The sequence below is a fragment of the Dendrobates tinctorius genome, unplaced genomic scaffold (genome assembly GCF_039654945.1).
Source record: "Dendrobates tinctorius isolate UK_male_01 unplaced genomic scaffold, ASM3965494v1 ptg000154l, whole genome shotgun sequence".
NCBI lineage: Eukaryota > Metazoa > Chordata > Amphibia > Anura > Dendrobatidae > Dendrobates > Dendrobates tinctorius.
The window spans coordinates 4,444,453-4,466,746 of NW_027361821.1; the positions used below are offsets into that span (position 1 = coordinate 4,444,453).

The 22,294-nt window shown below is 46.2% G+C and overlaps 1 protein-coding gene across 3 annotated transcripts in view; it reads right to left on the minus strand.

Annotated features, from left to right (window-relative positions):
- Window positions 1–22,294, minus strand: part of ATP1B4 (ATPase Na+/K+ transporting family member beta 4) — a 170,399-nt gene that overhangs the window by 41,027 nt on the left and 107,078 nt on the right. For all 3 annotated transcript variants that reach the window (XM_073547592.1, XM_073547591.1, XM_073547590.1), the window contains one exon: window positions 4,961–5,108. In XM_073547592.1, the coding sequence (XP_073403693.1) occupies window positions 4,961–5,063 (103 nt within the window). In that variant the 5' untranslated portion in view covers window positions 5,064–5,108. The remainder of the gene's footprint in view (window positions 1–4,960; window positions 5,109–22,294) is intronic.

Genomic DNA, 22,294 nt, shown 5'->3' on the forward strand with positions numbered 1-22,294 from the left:
AATGTATAGGGTCTAACTGTAGTTGAAGAGCAGTGTTATTCCAACATCAGGAGACCATGAACCCATCCAGCCCAGTCACCACTGTGAAAATACAGCTTTATTTAGGTTAGTAATGGAATTTTTTTTTTTTTTAAACGTTGGGAAATGCGATTTATTTTAAACATCATTTCCTCTGAAGAGTCGAATTGGTGAATGGAATCTTTTCAGCTGGGAAAATATAATATTGAGACTGACTTTGATCTACTCTCCAAGGAAACATTAAGATGTGACATTTTTTGTTTATTTTATAACTAGATGGACCATTGTAGTGAATATGTTTTAGAAAAATCCTTTAACTCAATGAAGCTGAAAACCAAGTTTTTCCTTACAGAAAAACTACAGCTTTTTATGAAATACCATCCATTGATTTTTCTTAAACGGTTGGCAGTGGTTTGAGCATCATTTATCAAATTATATATTCTGTAAATTTCCTAAGCTATCTCCCCAGACTACTTGTGACATATTTACGCACATTTTGAACATTACTGGATTTTTTTCTTTATTATCGTGGAAACAATACAACTCAAGATGGATTTACACTGCGCAGTCATCTAGCAATGCTTGCTTTCTGATAATTGATTGTTTGTCAGGAGAAATGATCTTCTGGCTTACTACAAAGATCATCGTTACTGGTAGCACATCACCCTGTGTAAACAGCACCTCTGCTGCAGCCTGTGCGCACAGAATGATGGATTACTGATCATTCTGCGTGCATCTGAAGTGCGGTCTTCTTGTGTAAACAGGCTACTAAACAACTACCAATCAGCAAACATGTTGTCGAAGGGCAGATGTTTAACACTGCAGGCCAGTTGGTATAAACCCCACATTAGTCTTAGGGCGGTCTCACATGTCCAGATAATTCCGGTACCGGAAAAAAAACGGTACCGGAGCTATCCGTGTCAGTGTGTCTGTGTGGATACGTAGTACCACCGTGTGGCAACCGTGTGCTGCACGTGTGCCGCATCAGGACCACACGGACGTCCACCGGGGAAGAAGCGCTACAGTAAGCGTTGTTCCCCGGTGGCTGGTGCTGAACACGGCTGTCATTCTTCTTTCCTGCGCTGCTGGCAACAGCGAGTAGGAGAGAAGAATGAATGAAAACCCGACATGGGGTCCCCCTCAGTTTGTTAACCAACACGGCAAAACTAACAGCTGGGGGCTGCTATTTTCAGGCTGGTAAGGGGCCATTGATCTTGCCCCCCAACCAAAAAAAAGCAGCCCCCAGCTGCCCAAAAAAGGCGCATCTATTAGATGCCCCTATTCTGGAGCTTTGTCAGGTTCTTCCCACTTGCCCTGTAGCGGTGGCAAGTGGGGTCATAAGGGGTAAACTACTGGGGAATAAATGGAAGCAGTTATACTCAGTGATGAGCGGTGCTTCCATTCATTCCCTAGTAGTTTACAGTCAGAGCGGCTGTATTAGCAGTGCTCCAGCTGTAAACTGATTAACCCCTGAGATGGATTACGCCGTGGGACGTGACTGAGCACCGGACAGGTAATGTATATTGTTGGTTTGTTATTTTATACTTTTTTACAGGAGAACGATGGCGTTGTTTTGGATTTATGAGTATAATAAAGCTTTAAACAATGTGCGTAGTGTATTATTTAATTACAAGACTTGGTTCTTATTGTGTGTGTGTTTATTTAACCCTGACTGACTCTAGGATTAGTAATGGATAGGTGTATTATTGACACCTCTCCATTACTAATCCCTTAATGTCACCTTACAATAGAAAGGTGACATTAACCCTTATGACCCCCACTTGCTACCACTAAAGATCAAGTGGGAAGAACCCGACAAAGCTCCAGAATAAGCGCATCTAATAGATGCGCCTTTTCTGGGCAGCTGGGCGCTGCTTTTTTAGGATGGGGGGGCCAAGATCAATGGCCCCTTACCAGCCTGAAAATAGCAGCCCCCAGCTGTTAGTTTTTCCGGGTTGGTTCACTAACTGAGGAGGACCCCACATCGGGTTTTAATTCATTCTTCTCTCCTGCTCGCTGTTGCCAGCAGAGCAGGACAGAAGAATGACAGTGGCGTCCAGCACCAGCCACCGGGGAACAACGCTTACAGTAACAATTCTGCCCCGACGGCCGTCCGTGTCACAGAGGACAGTGTGAATTGTTTTCCGTGTGCATATGCTCAGCACTTTTGTGGACCCGTGCGCTCCCACAAACACTGACATGTCTCTGTGTTTTTCACACGGACTGTGTGTCCATGAAAACACGCTGACATGTGCAGAGACACATTCATTTTAATGTGTCTACGTGTGTCAGTGTGTCCGGTATGTGAGGAAACTGTCACTACACGTACCGGAGACACTGACGTGTGAAACCGAACTTATTATGTAATTAAACTGTTAGGTCTTGTACTTATATATCCGGTGATAGAGTATTGCACCCTTTTTGGCCACATGCTTTTGCGGGTGGAACATGTTAAAACAAAAGTCTATTCTGTAAAAACTATATGGGCAAAAACAGCATCATTTTGTGATAGCACAGTATGCAGTTGATTTGTGTGTAGAAAAACCACACCCATTTTAAGCCACACCCATTTTAAACCACACCCATTATTAAGCCACACCCATTTACACGTACCTTTTCCTCAAACATATACAAGTGGGGGCGCAGTCAAACAGTTGAAAAAAAATAAATTGGAATGAGATCAGAACAGTGCACATTCTGGCCATCGGCTCTCCTGACCCGAGTGTGACAGCTGCATATATTTCTATGCAGCTGTCTCACTTGACTGACTGGCTGCCCAGGCTGTGCACTACATTCTGATTCATACGACAGTCTATCTGCGTCCTAACGGTAATTAAAAGTCCCAAAAGGCAGCACAGGTCCCCAATAGGCAGCATAGGTCCCCAATAGGCAGGCACAGGTCCCCAATAGGCAGAATTGTTCCCTATAGGCAGCACAGGTCCCTATAGGCAGGCACAGATTCCCAGTAGGCAGGCACAGGACCCCAATAGGCAGCACAGGTTACCAATAGGCAGCACAGGTCCCCAATAGGCAGGCACAGGTCCCCAATAGGCAGCATTGTTCCCTATAGGCAGCACAGGTCCCCAATATAGGCAGCACAGTGACATATTGACCTGGCGTTGGAGTACAGTGCACAGTGACAGGCTGCGACACGTCTGAAGTAACTCAGCTCTCACTGAGCAGCGGCGCGGTGACTCCTCCAGCTCCAGTTACCTGCCAATAGCTGCAAGGCACTGCCACAGGAATCAGTGCGCGGGGGCTGCCGGGGTGTGCTGTGCTCAGTAGTCACACAGAGCACGTCTCAGTGCACGGTATCTGGCGGGCAGGGATAGGAAGCAGAGCAAGAGTCCTCCTCTGCTCTGGCTCCTGCAACATCAAAGTACCGGATCGTGGCTCTGGATCTTCCCGATTCTGGGAACCGGCTGCTTTTTTAACAACCGGTTCCACCGAAGCGGGGAGAACCGGCTGAATCCCACCCCTGGTTGTACGTTCCACTCATGAGGATCCAGACACTCCTGATCCAAAGTTAAGTGTAGACAATTGTAGAAAAATTGTAAAATCTGTGACCTTTTAGGCTGGAAAACCACAAAACGGATGACACGAGGCTAGCATACATCTGTTCGAGGAAAAAAATTGGACATGTGTTTGTACAGCCCTTTAGCCTAACACTGGTCAGGTTGCGATCTGATGTTTTGTTGGATTGCACTCGTGCCGATAATACGCTTGAGTGCACGAGCCCTAAGGTTGGGTCACATGAAGCGGGCAGCCCATGGATACTGGGTGACCAAGGTGTGGTCAGCATGCGGCTACTCTACAGACATTAAAACTCGCAGCAGCTTTCAGCAGTATTATTAGAAATATGTTGCAAATTGCTTAGGGTATGTTTCCACGGGCTGGATTACACCCAGATTAGCTACGGGTTGAACGCTGCGTACAGCCGCAGCGTTCAAACCACAGCGTCCAGATGTTACAGCATAGTGGAGGGGATTTTATGAAATGTGTGCAACCACTATGTGTGCAACCACGCATCTGGCGACCCTGCGTTTCCGGACATGCGGCGCGTACAGTAGGGGGCAGCGCTTTGGGTGGGGCGGGGTTTCCACTCCGTCCAAAGCGCTGACAATACGGCCCGTGGAGACGTACCCTTATTGTTAATTGCCATGAGATTGTTCTACATTGCAGATCGAATGGCTGAAGAGAGAAGTTATCCTCTTGTCATAAAGCGAGCAAAAGGTATAAACATATCAAAATACTTCCAACTTGCACTGAAATGTCTATAATATATCTGCTGAAGTAAAACTAGAAGACCAAGGGAAATGTCCGAGTAGTGGTGCTGACATACTGAATGTTTAAGCATAGTGTGCATTAAGGAGAAAACCTAACCTGTTCACAAAGTCAATAACCTACATTTATCATTCATTTCCCATGTTTTAATTAAAGAACAAAAATGTCCCATCTAAAACGGTGTCAGTCTTTGCAACATTTCGCTTCTTATTTCAGAAAACATCAAGGAATGTCCTGGAAGCTGCAGCCAACTGTTACATTTTTAGACTTATTTATTAAAGGCAAAGTTTAAAACAGACATCGAAAAAGAATAAGAATCCACTATTCTAAAAATCGGCGAAGAAACTGCTTTTCACCAAGATGAAAGGTGTAAACATCGTGCAATGGTGCAAAGTAAGATATCAAGTTAAGTTGTGTTAATTTTGTTTAAAGAAAAAAAAAAAAAAGTAATGTGGCAAAAGTGAATCATATTACATGTTTGCTTTTATTTTATGAGATGCAATTCAGATATTGGATAAAAGAGAACATGTGCTATTAGCTGAGAGCATTAGATATCCTCGCCATGACAGGCACACCGCAGTACCAATATATGATAAGTTCACAGATTGCATACAATCATATGGGAGACATCTCTAACGTAGTGATTTCCTTTTCTTACCCCAGCTTTTTCCATTTCGTCCTAAAACTTCTTTTTTCTCTGGATTCCAGATGAAAGTTTTTAGGTCTTGTAACCATTCTGCCCAGCTCTTTTTCTGTTCCATCTGGGCTCGCCGATCATCATGTGAGTATCTTCCATCCTGAGTGTCCTGAAAAACAGAGGTCCCTCCCATTAGTAAAAAAAAAAAATAATGTCATAGAAAGAAAGAGGACGGTGTTATGTTGATTATTGCTAGTTTCTTATTTATAGAAGCATTCCCACAAAACGTATTATTCCTGGAACCTTAATGTGTAAATGTGTACATAATTTAGTGTAAGTGTGTTAATATACTTAATGATCGCTGTCTTCCCCGGTTTCCTCTTCTCATTCACATGACTTCTTTTACAGACAGCCGAATCACACTACCTCGTTCTGATGCGCCATGGACTTACATTTTAAAAGTAATTTCCTGCTCACTTATAAACCCCAGGGTGATCCGACAAGTCGAAATAAAAGTCACGTGACTGAGAAGGGGACCTGAGTGGCACTGAAAACTGGGAAAGATGGCGATTGGTGAGTATATTAACGCTGTAGACAAGCAGCTGGCAGAATCCTGAATAGGAGGCGCTGAGACGGTTAATAGGATCAATATCCGGATCCAGATTTGTTAGGAATGATTAGATGAGATGGGTGGAACTAGTCATTGACACCCTCCAATCCAGAAGGTGCAGCTGGTTTCAAAGGGCAGCTGAGCTGTTCATTCCTTGTCTGGAAGTAGAGGTGAAAGCACCTCTGGTATTTTGGTCTGTGTATGAAAGATAGAGGACCTGTGTAAGGTTCTTGAACTTTGCAAGAGGCTGAGAAGTTTATAGAGATAATAAACTTTCCTGTTTGAACAAGAAACTGCATGCCGGTGTGAGTGCTGCCAACTACCAATGAGCTAAATCCCTACAACACACATACACAGGTTACAGTAACCAAGTTTTCTTTATCATTTTTCATATTTAGCACTTGTGTCACACTTCTGAATTAAAACGCTTGGTTCTATGGTCGGGGTCTCTTTCCGCTGAGCCACAACAGTGTTTTAGTTTTGTTATCTTTGTTTCTGTTGTTTTGGGTAACAGGTATTTTTCATTTACTCTGTTTGTCTGTCTGATCACCTTTCCAGTGCAGCTTTAATCCCTTAACGACCAGAGGTATTTTTGTTTATGCGCTTTCGTTTTTCGCTCTCCTTCTTCCCAGAGCCTTAACTTCTTTATATTTCAGTCAAAATGGCCATGTGAGGGCTTGTTTTTTGTGGGGCAAGTTGTACTTTTGAATAACACCATTGGTATTAACATATCATATGCTGGAAAACGGGGGAAATATTCCAAGTGCGGCGAAATTGCAAAAAAAAGTGCAATTCCACAGTATTTTTTTTTACAATGTTCACTAAATGCTAAAGCTAACCTGCCATTATAAATCTCCAGGTCATTACGAGTTCATAGACACTGAACATGTCTAGGTTCTTTTTTTTTTTAAGTGGTGAAAAGAAAAATCCAATCTCTTGGTTAAAAAAAAAAAGTAAAAACACAAATGGTGCCATTTTCCGCAACCTGTAGCATCTCCATTTTTCGTGATCTTGGGTTGGGTGAGGGCATTTTTTTTGCACGCCAAGATGATGTTTTAGTGATACCATTTTAGCGTAGATACGATCTTTTTATCGCCCGTTATTGCATTTTATTACAATGTAGCGGTGACCAAAAAACGTAATTCTGAAGTTTTTAATTTTTTTCTCTTTAAGCCGTTTAGTGATTGGGTTCATTTTTTTTTATATTGATAAATCGGGCAATTCTGAATGCGGCGATACCAAATATGTGTATAAATAATGTGTGTGAATTGTAAAGCGCAGTGGAATATGTTAGCACTATATAAAAATAAAAGATTAATTTTTTTATTATTATTGTTTTATTTTGAATGGGGCAAAAGGGGGGTGATTTGAACTTTTTAAAATATTTTTAAAACCGTTTTTTTTTTTACTTTTTGCATGCTTCAATAGTCTCCATGTATGACTAGAAGCTGCAGTACTTTGATCTGCTTTGCTACACACAGGCAGTGATCAGATCGCCTGTATGTAGCAGAAATGCTCACTTGCTATGAGCGTTGACCACTGGGGCGGCACTCATGGCAATCGAGCAATGACAACAACAGAGGTCTGCTGGAGACCTCTTGTTGCTATGCCAACCCATCGGTGACCCACGATAATATGACGGGGTCACGGGCGGGTTTTCCGGCGCTTCCGGAAAGCAATAGTTAAATGCTTCTGTAAGAGATTGACAGCGGCATTTAAGTAATTAACAGCTACGGGTGGATCATGATTCCACCAGCGGCTGTTAGAGGCACATGTTACATCACTGATGCCATCATGCGCAGTGACACGTATCTCCCCTCCATCACTTCACCAGTGACTCTGTCGCAAACTCCACTCATTGTATTTGGAGGAAGAAGAATGAGTACAACCCAAGGACACCGTCCCAACCTTGAAGCATGGTGGGGGAAACATCATACTTTTGGGGTGCTTTCCTGCAAAGGGAACAGGACGACTGCAACGTATTGAAGGGAGGTTGGATGGGGTCATGTATTGTGAGAATTTGGCCAGCTGGCCAACAACCTCCTTTCCTCAGTAGGAGCATTAAAGATGGGTCATGGCTGGGTCTTCCAACATGACATGACACACAGCCAGGGCAACTAAGTAGTGGCTCCATAAGAAGCATTTCAACAGGGCCACCATCAGGAAATTACTGCCCTGACTGACGTATGGGGCCCGATCAGCAGAGGGGGCCCGCATAGGGCCCCATCACTTCTGCCCATTGTGCCACACTGCCACAGTGGGAGGATTCTGCCGATGCAGTAACTGAACCTGCATCCGAGATGCAGGATTCAGTTACTCTATTGCCGCGTGGGCCTGGGCCCGCATGGCAATAGTCAGGGGCGGGATGGCCCGGGTGGCAGAGAGGCAACTGCCCCTGGGGCTGGTCTCCTAGCAGCAGCTTTGGGACGTTGCCGTTCAGCCACACATTACTTCAGAAGCCGCACTGTGTCTTCATTTGCTCTTCGCAACAAGCAGCATCATCCTGATTGGTGGAGCAGTGGTCACTCAAGGCTGCAATGTCCTTCCAGATCTCTGATTGGTGGAGAAGCCGTCCCTAGGGGCTGTACTGTATTCTTCCTGTTCTGTGTGCTCCAGTCCCTTACAAATCGGAGAGCAGGAAGCAGACAGTGCAGCACCGCTGAGGAGGCTGCAGACCGCCTCGCAACATGTGACAGGCATTCAAGGGGGCTTGTGATAAGGCGTCTCTTTGCTTCTTAGGGTACTGTCACACTTAGCGATGTACCAGCGATCCCGACCAGCGATATGACGCTGTCAGGATCGCTGGTGCATCGCTAAGTGGTCGCTAGTGAGCTGCCACACAGGCAGATCTCACCAGCGACATCGCTGGGGACAGGGGTCGCTACTTACCTGTCACACCAGGCGATCCTGCGTCCTCCCGCCCGGCTCCACGCGTCGCTCGTCGTCACAGCAGGAAGCGCCGCAGGAAGCTGACGACGAGAAACAGTCCAGCCTGTTCTCGCGCGATCAGCGATAAGCAGCGGGGGAGCGGGTTGTAGGTAAGTATCAGACATAGCGATATCGCTAGCAATATCGCTATAACGTCACTAGTTATAGCGATATTGCTAGCGATATCTCTTAGTGTGACATGCCCTTAAGTTGTTTGGGGGGATGCATTGTTGAAACTGAGCTGGAGGGGAGCAGTTAGGGTACATATCTGTCAGGCAGGCAGAAGTAGGAGTGGAATTTTTTGTATGTCTCATTCTGTGTGATTAAAAGCAGTTTCAAGTCCTCAATTCAGTGTATTCCTGTGTATGTTTGTGTGTATGTGTGTGTGATGACATGTGTATGTGTACTGTACATGCATGTTCTTGGTGAAGTGTGTATGTGGTGAAATGTGACAAGGCTGAAGTTGGTATCTTATTTGTCCAGTCTCCCAACTTCAGCCTTGTGTGAAATGTGTGAGTATATGTAGTGATATCTGTATATGTGCGTCTGTGTATGTGAACTGTGTATATGCGTAACCGGGTACGTGGTGACCTGCGTGGGTGAGTGTGTGCATAGTGACATGAGTGGTATGTGGTGGTGTGAATGTGTACGTGGTGAAGTGTGTAAAAGTGTGCACGTGGTGACCTGTGTATATGTAGTGATGTGTGCATCCATGTACATGGTGATGTATGTGAGTTTGCGGTAACGTTTGTATACGTGCATCCGTTTAAATGGTGATGTGCATATGGATGCATTTGTATGTGTGCATAGTGAAGTGTATGTGTGTGAATATATACGTTGTGATGTGTATGAGTTTGTGATGACCTGTGTATGTCTGCATTCATGTATATGGTAACATACGTGTCTGTGTATGTGGTGATGTTTGTGCCTCTGTGGTGACCTGTGTATGTGTGTATTCATGTATATGGTAACGTGCGTGTCTGTGTACATGGTGATGTTTGTTCCTCTGTGGTGATCTGTGTATGTGTGGATCCATGTATATGGTAATGTGCGGGTGTCTGTGTACATGGTGATGTTTGTGCCTCTGTGGTGACGTGTGTATGTGTGGATCCATGTATATGGTAATGTGTGTGTCTGTGTAAATGGTGATGTTTGTGCCTCTGTGGTGACCTGTGTATGTGTGCATCCATGTATATGGTAACATGCGTGTGTCTGTGTACATGGTGATGTTTGTGCCTCTGTGGTGACGTGTGTATGTGTGCATCCGTGTATATGGTAACATGCGTGTGTCTGTATACATGGTGATGTTTGTGTCTCTGTTGTGACGTGTGTATCCATGTACATGATAACATGCATGTGTCAGTGTACGTGGTAATGTTTGTTCCTCTGTGGTGACCTGTGTATGTGTTGATCCATGTATATGGTAATGTGTGTGTCTGTGTAAATGGTGATGTTTGTGCCTCTGTGGTGACCTGTGTATGTGTGCATCCATGTATATGGTAACATGCGTGTGTCTGTGTACATGGTGATGTTTGTGCCTCTGTGGTGACGTGTGTATGTGTGGATCCATGTATATGGTAATGTGTGTGTCTGTGTAAATGGTGATGTTTGTGCCTCTGTGGTGACCTGTGTATGTGTGCATCCATGTATATGGTAACATGCGTGTGTCTGTGTACATGGTGATGTTTGTGCCTCTGTGGTGACGTGTGTATGTGTGCATCCGTGTATATGGTAACATGCGTGTGTCTGTATACATGGTGATGTTTGTGTCTCTGTTGTGACGTGTGTATCCATGTACATGATAACATGCATGTGTCAGTGTACGTGGTAATGTTTGTTCCTCTGTGGTGACCTGTGTATGTGTTGATCCATGTATATGGTAGCGTGTGTGTCTGTATACATGGTGATGTTTGTGTCTCTGTGGTGACGTGTGTATGTGTGGATCCATGTATATGGTAACGTGCGTGTGTCTGTGTACGTGGTAATGTTTGTTCCTCTGTGGTGACCTGTGTATGTGTGGATCCATGTATATGGTAACGTGCGTGTCTGTGTACATGGTGATGTTTGTGCCTCTGTGGTGACCTGTGTATGTCTGCATTCATGTATATGGTAACGTGCGTGTCTGTGTACATGGTGATGTTTGTGCCTCTGTGGTGACCTGTGTATGTGTGGATCCATGTATATGGTAACGTGCGTGTGTCTGTGTATGTGGTGATGTTTGTGCCTCTGTGGTGACTTGTGTATGTCTGCATTCATGTATATGGTAACGTGCGTGTCTGTGTACATGGTGATGTTTGTGCCTCTGTGTTGACCTGTGTATGTGTGGATCCATGTACAGTCATGGCCAAAAGTATTGACACCCCTGCAATTCTGTCAGATAATTCTCAGTTTCTTCCTGAAAATGATATGCAAACACAAATTCTTTGGTATTATTATCTTCATTTAATTTGTCTTAAATGAAAAAACACAAAAAGAATTGTCCTAAAGCCAAATTGGATATAATTCCACACCAAACATAACAAAGAGGGTGGACAAAAGTATTGGCACTGTTCGAAAAATCATGTGATGCTTCTCTAATTTGTGTAATTAACAGCACCTGTAACTTACCTGTGGCACCTAACAGGTGTTGGCAATAACTAAATCACACTTGCAGCCAGTTGACATGGATTAAAGTTGACTCAACCTCTGTCCTGTGTCCTTGTGTGTACCACATTGAGCATGGAGAAAAGAAAGAAGACCAAAGAACTGTCTGAGGACTTGAGAAACCAAATTGTGAGGAAGCATGAGCAATATCAAGGCTACAAGTCCATCTCCAAAGAACTGAATGTTCCTGTGTCTACCGTGCGCAGTGTCATCAAGAAGTTTAAAGCCCATGGCACTGTGGCTAACCTCTCTAGATGTGGCCGGAAAAGAAAAATTGACAAGAGATTTCAATGCAAGATTGTGCGGATGTTGGATAAAGAACCTCCACTAACATCCAAACAAGTTCAAGCTGCCCTGCATTCCGAGGGTACAACGGTGTCAACCCGTACTATCCGTCGGCATCTGAATGAAAAGGGACTGTATGGTAGGAGACCCAGGAAGACTCCACTTCTTACCCCGAGACATAAAAAAGCCAGGCTGGAGTTTGCCAAAACTTACCTGAAAAAGCCTAAAACATTTTGGAAGAATGTTCTCTGGTCAGATGAGACAAAAGTAGAGCTTTTAGGGCAAAAGCATCAACATAGAGTTTACAGGAGAAAAAAGAGGCATTCAAAGAAAAGTACACGGTCCCTACAGTCAAACATGGCGGAGGTTCCCTGATGTTTTGGGGTTGCTTTGCTGCCTCTGGCACTGGACTGCTTGACCATGTGCTTGGCATTATGAAGTCAGAAGACTACCAACAAATTTTGCAGCATAATATAGGGCCCAGTGTGAGAACGCTGGGTCTACCTCAGAGGTCATGGGTCTTCCAGCAGGACAATAACCCAAAACACACTTCAAAAAGCACTAGAAAATGGTTTGAGAGAAAGCACTGGAGACTTCTAAGGTGGCCAGTAATGAGTCCAGACCTGAATCCCATAGAACACCTGTGGAGAGATCTAAAAATGGCAGTTTGGAGAAGGCACCCTTCTAATATCAGGGACCTGGAGCAGTTTGCCAAAGAAGAATGGTCTAAAATTCCAGCAGAGCATTGTAAGAAACTCATTGATGGTTACCGGAAGCGGTTGGTCGCAGTTATTTTGGCTAAAGGTTGTGCAACCAAGTATTAGGCTGAGGGTGCCAATACTTTTGTCCGGCCCATTTTTGGAGTTTTGTGTGAAATGATCAATGTTTTGCTTTTTGCTTCATTCTATTTTGTGTTTTTTCATTTAAGACAAATTAAATGAAGATAATAATACCAAAGAATTTGTGTTTGCAATCATTTTCAGGAAGAAACTGAGTATTATCTGACAGAATTGCAGGGGTGTCAATACTTTTGGCCATGACTGTATATGGTAACGTGCGTGTGTCCGTGTATGTGGTGATGTTTGTGCCTCTGTGGTGACCTGTGTATGTGTGCATCCATGTATATGGTAACGTGCGTGTCTGTGTACATGGTGATGTTTGTGCCTCTGTGGTGACCTGTGTATGTGTGCATCCATGTATATGGTAACGTGCGTGTCTGTGTACATGGTGATGTTTGTGCCTCTGTGGTGACCTGTGTATGTCTGCATTCATGTATATGGTAACGTGCGTGTCTGTGTACATGGTGATGTTTGTGCCTCTGTGGTGACCTGTGTATGTGTGCATCCATGTATATGGTAACGTGCGTGTCTGTGTACATGGTGATGTTTGTGCCTCTGTGGTGACCTGTGTATGTGTGCATCCATGTATATGGTAACGTGCGTGTCTGTGTACATGGTGATGTTTGTGCCTCTGTGGTGACCTGTGTATGTCTGCATTCATGTATATGGTAACGTGCGTGTCTGTGTACATGGTGATGTTTGTGCCTCTGTGGTGACCTGTGTATGTGTGCATCCATGTATATGGTAACGTGCGTGTCTGTGTACATGGTGATGTTTGTGCCTCTGTGGTGACCTGTGTATGTGTGCATCCATGTATATGGTAACGTGCGTGTCTGTGTACATGGTGATGTTTGTGCCTCTGTGGTGACCTGTGTATGTGTGCATCCATGTATATGGTAACGTGCGTGTGTCTGTGTGCGTGGGGATGTGTAGTTGCAGATCTCTGTATCCCTGTTAATGTGCAGTAAGCTGGGTGTATGCACACCAAATTTATGAACGCACTTTGTGTTCACAATGAAGCAGCGGTGACACAGGACTTTGTCAGCCATTAGCGCCAACTTTGAAAAACTGGCATTTGGCAGCCCTACATCACTGCTGCCTCCCTGGGCATGTGCAGGGTAACAATGAAGCCGGGGTGCATGCATACAGCTCTACTGCGTATTTGGAGGGTGGTGGTAGAAGCTGTGGGGTGTCACTCACTACTACTATCTCCGCCACCTTATGACCTCTTGTTTCACAGAAGATGTGATGGCAGAGATAGAAGCGCATCTCCCACAGACTATGGTTACAAGGCATCTTAAAAGGCTCTTCTTAAGGGGAATCTGTCAACAGAAAAAATTCTATCAACCTGCAGATATGGGGTTAATCTAAAGGTTAATAGCATTCCTAACATGCCAGGCGCCTGCACTTAGCCGAACACTGCAGGGAGAAAATTTACTTTTTTCTCCATGTAGCGATCGCGTTTTATTCACGGAGACGGTGCCGACACAGGTTCAGTCACAGCTCTGCAACCGCACCCTCGCATTGACTGATTCCCTGCATTGGGGAGGGCTGTCAGTCAGGGCCGGGGGCTCAGTTACAGCTATCACTCTGTATACTCAGAGCGGTGACTGAACCTGCATCGGCACTTCTCCCACCCTGTGACTGACAGCGTTCGGCTAAATGAGGGCGCTGGGCAGGTTAGTAACACTATTAATCTGCAGATAATTCCCATATCTGCAGGTTAATAGCGTATTTCTGCAATCAGGTTCCCTTTAAACAAAACACCACCGGAAATGGAGTAAAAAAAACCTACTTTTAGGCTATGTACCCACGTATGTAGAAAAAAACAGACTTCTTCCCAGGAAAAAAACGCGCGTTTTTATGCATTTTTTGCACCTTTTTTGCGTGTTTTTGTTCACGTTTTTTACAAGAGCATCCTCCTGCTAATAGAATATACTTGGAAATGCTGCGTTTCTTTCCGCAATGCGTTTTTTTTAGCAGAAACTAACGCATCATGTGCACAAAAATTGCGGAATTCATTAAAAAGAATGGGATGCTTCTTGTATGCGATTTTGAAGCGTTTTTACCAGGAAAAACGCTTAAACGCGAAAAAAACGCTTACATGGGTAAACAGCCTTAGGCCGGGGTCACACTGGCGAGGAATACGGGAGAGTGAGAGGCGCAAAAAGCACGCATTAGACACGGACCAATGATTCTCTATGGGGTCCCTCGCACCAGCCGTATATTTCTCATCCGTATTCTACGCTCCGTGCCACTCACAGCATGCTGCGATTATCAGCGTACTACGCCCGTAGTACACCAATGCAAGTCTATGGGTGCGCAAAAAATACGGATTACACACGGAACACACGTGTGACTTGCGAGAAATACGCACCAGGTGTCTTTTAGCAAAGCCGGCAATTCAGTGCGCTATACAGTAAACTCACACTGACAGGTTTAATAAAGAAACGAAAGAATAGATATATACACATAGAATACATATATATATAAATATATATATATATGCATTCTATGTGTCTATATCTTTTCTTTCATTTCTTTATTAAAACTGTCATAGGGCTCCATTATATGTCCATTTTGCAAGCCTGCAAGAAAATCTCACCATACGGATGCCATACGGATTACATACGGACGCAGACATGCGCAAAATACGCGACCACACCTTGATTACGGATGACATACGGAGCACTGTTTAGGGGTCTGTCATCCGTATTACGCATGTAAAATACGGAGCGTATTTTGCGCAGGTTAGTGTGACTCCAGCCTTAGAGATTAGATAGGTAGGGAGAAGTGTAGGATGTTGTGTAATAAAGCTCATTACAAAGCGGTTAGGGTGTAAGAATAGAAATTTACAGAGGACATTATAGGTACCGGACCATACCGCTAATGTTGACAGTGCAGGTGTAAGATTCATTAAGAGGCGCACTGATCACGTAAAGAATTAGGCACATCTTACCACTGGGGTGCGCCTGGCCAAAAGTCTACATTTCTGGATTAAGTTAGGCCACTAAAGTATTGTAGCTTTTGAAGAATTTGGTTGACGGGCTTTGCCATACCACTTGCCACCCATGTTCTTCCTACTTTGGTGTGTCTGACTGGATGAAAATGGCAAAAGCCACAACATTTTTTTAACAACTTTGAGATGTGCACAAATTTTCTGACTTTTCAAAGTGTATTATGCCAGAATTCTAGCAAAAATACTTTGATGAATTGTGGCCTAAGTGTATTAGTGAATTCAGTACACAAGTAAAACTAAAGTTTCGTAGGCATATGTCATGTCTGTATATCAATCTTACATTATGTGTGACTGTGTAGGGTCGGTGGGCCGGACTGGGGGGTGGTCCCTCTTTTACCGCACAGAGACGTAACAGAGACAATTTGGAGGCAGGTTTCGGGTGCAAGAGGTCCAAGTTTTATTCTCTCGCCGTCCACCTGATGGCCTCTCAGCACACCGCAATTCTCTTCAAGGCCCTCCGATTACAATACACATTACACACCGTACTCTTCACCAGGGACGTATATGTACGTACCGTCCCTTTCCACAACCAACAGTAATTTTACTGGTCAGACATCTCCCTTAATACGGTATGTTTTATCTCTGTGCCTCATCTATATTGCGGTCTTTGTGTCAGGACCACCCCCCTGACTTTCTCTCTCCTCAGTCCCCCTGGTTGGGTTTTCCTCACAGTGCCACAACTGTCACAGTGTCCTCGTCACTTGAGCTCCCCCTGGGGACTGGAACTTTCTGGAACCCTCCTGTCCAATTTATATCTTTTCCGGTTCCCTCTAACTTCGCCCCCCATGACCAATGGTTTCTTAAGCCCTAAGCTGATGTCAAGTCCTGTGCTCTCACTCCTCCCTGCCCTCTAATGGTCAACCCAAGGTACTGCACGTCCACTACACTTTCCTAGCTGTTTCCCCACTGTAATAACTGACACCTGTCTAAACTGTGCAAACCTTCCTTTCTCTATTCTGACAAGTCTGTCCGTCAGGTCACCTTCCCTACACTCTCCCTTCCTTTGTCTATTGTCCTCGACAATCGTAATCCCTGCCTTCGTCGTTCTGAAGCTTACCCTACCTTCTGTTGTCGGACCAGCTGTTGGGCCAAACCCACCATCCACGGGGGCCGAACCAAACCGGGAGCACCATGCTCCTAGCAGCCTACTGCTACTCGCCGGCGCGCATGCCACATGACGTCTTTCAAATTGGCTAGGTACACCTGGATTCTCTTTCCGGCGTGTACCTTCCCCTACCCTCCCCTTCTGTCACCTTCCACTATCCGGTACGCCATGATCGAGGCCTTACACCTACCAGATCATTGTCGGCGTCCACCTTCTTCCTTCAGGGGTGTCCGTGGTGTCAGGGACCTGACCTAGGACGACTGTCTCTCTCACGTCTTCCATCTCTTTGCCTTTCTTTTGGTTACACGTCATGGTCGGTGTCTCGGTCTCCCAGACCTTCTCAACACATAGACCCCTTTGGATCTCACACTTCCCTTTGGTCGCTCAGACCCTCTCTTACCCGCACCTGTTGCATTTTCTTGTGCATATTATACATCAAAACAACTTTACAATATCACAAGTATCCCATTTTTACATTTTTTTTCTTTTTACTAGTGCTTTAAAACCAACATATAATAAAACATAAACTTAGCAGATTTTCTCCCCCTTCTTTTGACCTGGACACTCCCTCTCTTCTTCATATCCCCGCTCTGTCAGGCGTAAACGTAGACTATCCTGTAAGAGGAACATAGAAAAACAAAAATAGAAACCACAGATAAACAACATTTTTTTTTTTTTTAAATCTTAACGCGAACTGTCCTTATGACCTGCACAACGGTGCAACGAACTCCCGACAGTCCAATTCACTTTCCGGTGACTGGTAGCAAGGAATCCCCACAGCCGTGGAGCTCCTGGGATACAGAGAGTGTCCTACAGTTCTTCCTACGGGGGCTCGTGTTCTTCAGGCTCTCGAGCACGGCTGCTGCATAGTAGCCGCGGGGACAATACTCCTTATAATAGGATACTAAGTCCCCTCCTGCAAGGCCCGGCCATGACGGACAGAAGCAACGTTGATATAAACCTTCTGGCCGGTCACAAGATCTCGTATGAACCCGTATCCTCTGGGTATGTTCATATACACGAGCCGTCCCAGGGATCGTGTGGCTGCCATGCCAGTCTCTCCTTTGGTATGAAGCAAGTTCCACACCTCCTGCTCCTGGGCTTTCTTTCTCTTTATAACCTCCGCGACCCAAACGGAGGGTCTGGCATAGGCCCCGGAGTCCGATGGGCGGGACTTAACCGAGGGTGCTGGCGGAGCAGAGGCGGCTGATGATGCCTGCGGCCCAGCAGCTGCTGGGACCGGGTGGCGAGCAGGGACAGCCGTATTCCTCGCCGAACGAGCCACAGGAACCGACACATAGGCCGCAGCCGGCTCCAACGTCGGCATAGCCGCTGCCGCAGGGTGGGCCGCATCCGGGGCTTCAGCCGGAGCCGGTATAGCAGAAGTAACGACCGGCTTCGGGGAAGATGTCACTACTGGCAGGGGGGACGCAACAGCGTCTTCTGGCGACAGGTTCCGCATCGGCGACACCGAGCGTGGCATCGCCGGGCGGGGTGGCTCGGGATTAGGGGCGGAGGCCCCGCTCAGCTCCGCGTAGACCGTAAGGCCTTCCCTGATCAGGCTCTCCGGGACACAGGATACCGCGGGCTGCGGCTGAATGGTGGGGGCCGCTTGCGGAGCCACTGATGGGACCGGGGAACTCTCACCTTCCCCGGCACCGTGGCCTCTGTCACGTTATCACGCGGATCCTCCCGCAGTCTCCGCTCTTCACCCCGCCGTCCGATGGGGCTAGCCTCCAGGCTCAGGAGCTCCGCGGGCAGGTTCCCTGCTGGTATCTTCAGAGGCCGCTCCTGCTGGCTCAGCAAAGGTTCCACTTCTCCGCTCAGCATCCAGTTTCCTTCCATGTGACTCTGAGGAAGACGTTTTCTGACGCGACTCGACCTCCCGGCGCCACTGCCACTCCAGGCACCCGATACCCCGACATCCATAGCGCCGCATATCGTCCGATGGGCAGCACTTGAATGGCGCCAGACAGCCGCAGCCAAAATTTTCCTCTATGCCACTCCTTCTGCGGGGTGGGGCATCAGCAGGCCTTTCCACCCACCTGTCAGGGTCCAGTTTGTGGGGGCGTCGGCCTCCTGGTACATATTGTTGTCCCCAAGGATACATAAGAGGGGGCCCTAGTCCATTGGGGATAACGGCAAACACCTGGATCTCTCCTCTGCGCTGAAATAGCACCGCCATCTTGCTCCGGACCTGGTACTGCCCCGGATCCTCTGCTGGCAACGCAGATGCGCCACAGAGCTCCCAATTTGTAATCCACAGGTTGGTAGTTTGTAATCCACAGGTGTTTATAATCCAAACAGTGCAGTCCAAGTCCGTGTCCATTCCTCAGAGGCAGGCCTGCCGCAGAAGATATTGTATTAGCGGCATTGATCCTGCCGACTACGCCAAGTGTAGGGTCGGTGGGCCGGACTGGGGGGTGGTCCCTCTTTTACCACGCAGAGACGTAACAGAGACAATTTGGAGGCAGGTTTCGGGTGCAAAAGGTCCAAGTTTTATTCTCTCGCCGTCCACCTGACGGCCTCTCAGCACACCGCAATTCTCTTCAAGGCCCTCCGATTACAATACACATTACACGCCATACTCTTCACCAGGGACGTATATGTACGTACCGCCCCTTTCCGCTTATTGACGCTCCTGACAGGTCCGTCACTGTGGCCGCCTTAGGCCCATAAACCAACAGTAATTTTACTGGTCAGACATCTTCCTCGATGCGGTATGTTTTATCTCTGTGCCTCATCTATATTGCGGTCTTCGTGTCAGGACCACCCCCCTGACTTTCTCTCTCCTCAGTCCCCCTGGTTGGGTTTTCCTCACAGTGCCACAACTGTCACAGTGTCCTCGTCACTTGAGCTCCCCCTGGGGACTGGAACTTTCTGGAACCCTCCTGTCCAATTTATATCTTTTCCGGTTCCCGCTAACTCCGCCCCCCCTAAGCTGATGTCAAGTCCTGTGCTCACAGTCCTCCCTGCCCTCTAATGGTCAACCCAAGGTACTGCACGTCCACTACACTTTCCTAGCTGTTTCCCCACTGTAATAACTGACACCTGTCTAAACTGTGCAAACATTCCTTTCTCTATTCTGACAAGTCCGTCAGGTCACCTTCCCTACAACTGTACACACTGGGGTGTTACTGCAAGAAGGCATTTGATTATACGCATAAACAGGTTAAGGCTGACATCTCAGGTAGTATTTGTTGTGGTGTAACACTTTACGGTATGGCTGCTAAGTAGTGGAGTTGAGCAAATATGTTTGGAATCAATCACAGAATCTGAGTTTGCCATATTCATGCCATAATAGTACCAACATATTCGGTCATTTCTCCTCCCATTGACTCCGCTGCACACAGCCAGGAGAGTATCCCACAAAGTAAATTAAAACATAACCTTTAATGAACCATTAAAAGGACATAACACACAAAACCATTACAAAAAAATGCTCATGTGAACCAGTGCTCAATAAAAAATGGTTTGGTCTCACCATTGATATTAGATATAGCATTCCAGCATCAGGGCGTATCCTGCTGGAGAGACGATCCACTCATCTGACGTCATTGTCTTTCGCCGGTGAGTGCGCGCTTTCAGCCTGGAGACAAGATCGCTCGCCGCAGGAGTGTGGCAAGGTAAGGAGATGATAGATATGGGGGCAGGATTGGAGATATGGGAGCAGGATTGGAGACACGGGGCAGGATTGGAGACACAGGGGGCATGATTGAAGACACGGGGCAGAATGGAGACACAGGGGGCAGAATGGAGACACGGGGCAGAATTAGGGACACGGGGCAGGATTGGAGACATGGGGCAGGATTGGAAACATGGGGCAGGATTGGAGACATGGAGGCATGATTGGAGACACAGCGGGCATGATTGGAGACACAGCGGGCATGATTGGAGACACAGCGGGCATGATTGGAGACACAGTGGGCATGATTAGAGACACAGGGGGCAGGATTGGTGACATGGGGGCAGGATGAAAGATATGGGGGCACGGTTGGATACATGGGGGCATGATTGGAGACACAAGGGACAGGATTGGAGACACAGGGTGCAGGATTGGAGACACAGGGCAGGATTGGAGACACAGGGGGCAGAATAGATACAGGGGGAAGGATTGGAGACACGGGGGTGGGATTGGAGACACATGGTTGGAGATACAGGGGGCAGGATGGAGACATGGTACAGGATGGAGACAGATGGGGCAGGAATATGGGACAGGATGGAGACAGATGGGGCAGGATCATGGGGCAGGATGGAGACAGATAGGGCAGGATCGTGGGGCAGGATGGAGACAAATGATGCAGGATCATGCGGCAGGATGGAGACAGATGATGCAGGATCATGGGGCAGGATGGAGACAGATGATGCAGGATCTTGGGGCAGGATGGAGACAGATGATGCAGGATCATGGGGCAGGATGGAGACAGATGGTGCAGGTTCATTTGGCAGTCTCATGGGACAGGTGGGGCAGGATAATGGGACAGGTGGGGCAGGATAATGGGACAGATGGGGCAGGATCATGGGACAGATGGGTCAGGATCATGGGACAGATGGGGCAGGATGGGGAGATCATATGGGGCAGAATGGTGGATACTCATGAGGGCAGGATGGGAGAACATATGGCTGGAGCAAGGAATGAGACACACGGGGGCCAGGATGGGGGATATTATTACCATAGGGGCTAATTAAGGGATATTACTGCAGTGATGTATTTATTTTATTTTTTAGTATGCTGTTTTAAATGGGGGCGCAGTCCTGTTACTGTGCAGAGTGACACTATGTTGCCTTTTTTTCTTCATTTGATGTAGTGTAGAAGTTGGGAAAAAAATAAGTAATGTAAGATTAAAATTGACAAATCACCAGGCCCTGATGGCATTCACCCTCGGGTATTAAGGGAGTTAAGTAATGTGATAGACAGGCCTCTATTCCTTATATTTAAAGACTCTATAGAAACAGGGTCTGTTCCTTTTGATTGGCGGTAAGCAAATGTGGTACCAAGATTCAAAAAGGGGTGTAAAAGGGAACCTGGAAACTATAGGCCGGTAAGCTTAACATCTGTTGTGGGTAAAATTTTTGAAGGGTTTCTAAGGAATACCATTATGGAATATCTCAATGTTAATAAATGTTTAACTCCATATCAACATGGATTTATGAAGGATCGCTCCTGTCAAACTAACCTGATCAGCTTCTATGAGGATGTAAGCTCTCAAATGGACCAAGGAGAATCATTGGATGTAATTTATCTCGACTTCTCTAAAGCATTTGACACTGTCCCACATAAAAGATTGGTAAGTAAGATGAGAAAGCTTGGGCTAGGGGAAAATGTGTGTAGATGGGTAGGTAGCTGGCTTAGTGATAGAAAGCAAAGAGTGGTTATTAATGGTGCATACTCAGATTGGGCCAGGGTTACTAGTGGGGTACCACAGGGCTCTGTATTGGGCCCCCTACTATTTAATATATTTATTAATGATCTAGTGGATGGCTTACACAGCAAAATATCAGTATTTGCAGATGATACAAAACTATGTTAGGTAGTTAACACAAAGAAGGACAGTTTGCAACTAAAGACAGATATGAGTAAATTGGAGAATTGGGCTGAAAAATGGCAAATGAGGTTTAACACAGACAAGTGTAAGGTTATGCACATGGGAAGGAGAAACAGATGCTACAATTACTTACTAAATGGGAAACTGCTGGGGAAATCAGACATGGAAAAAGACTTAGGCATCTTAGTCAATAAGAAGCTAAATTGGAGTGCCCAGTGTCAGGCAGCTGCCACCAAAGCAAATAGGGTCATGGGATGCATTAGAAGAGGTCTGGGGACACGAGATGAAAACATAATTCTCCCTCTGTACAAATCACTCGTCAGACCACACTTGGAGTATTGTGTGCAAATTTTGGACGCCGGTGCTCAAGAAAGACATTA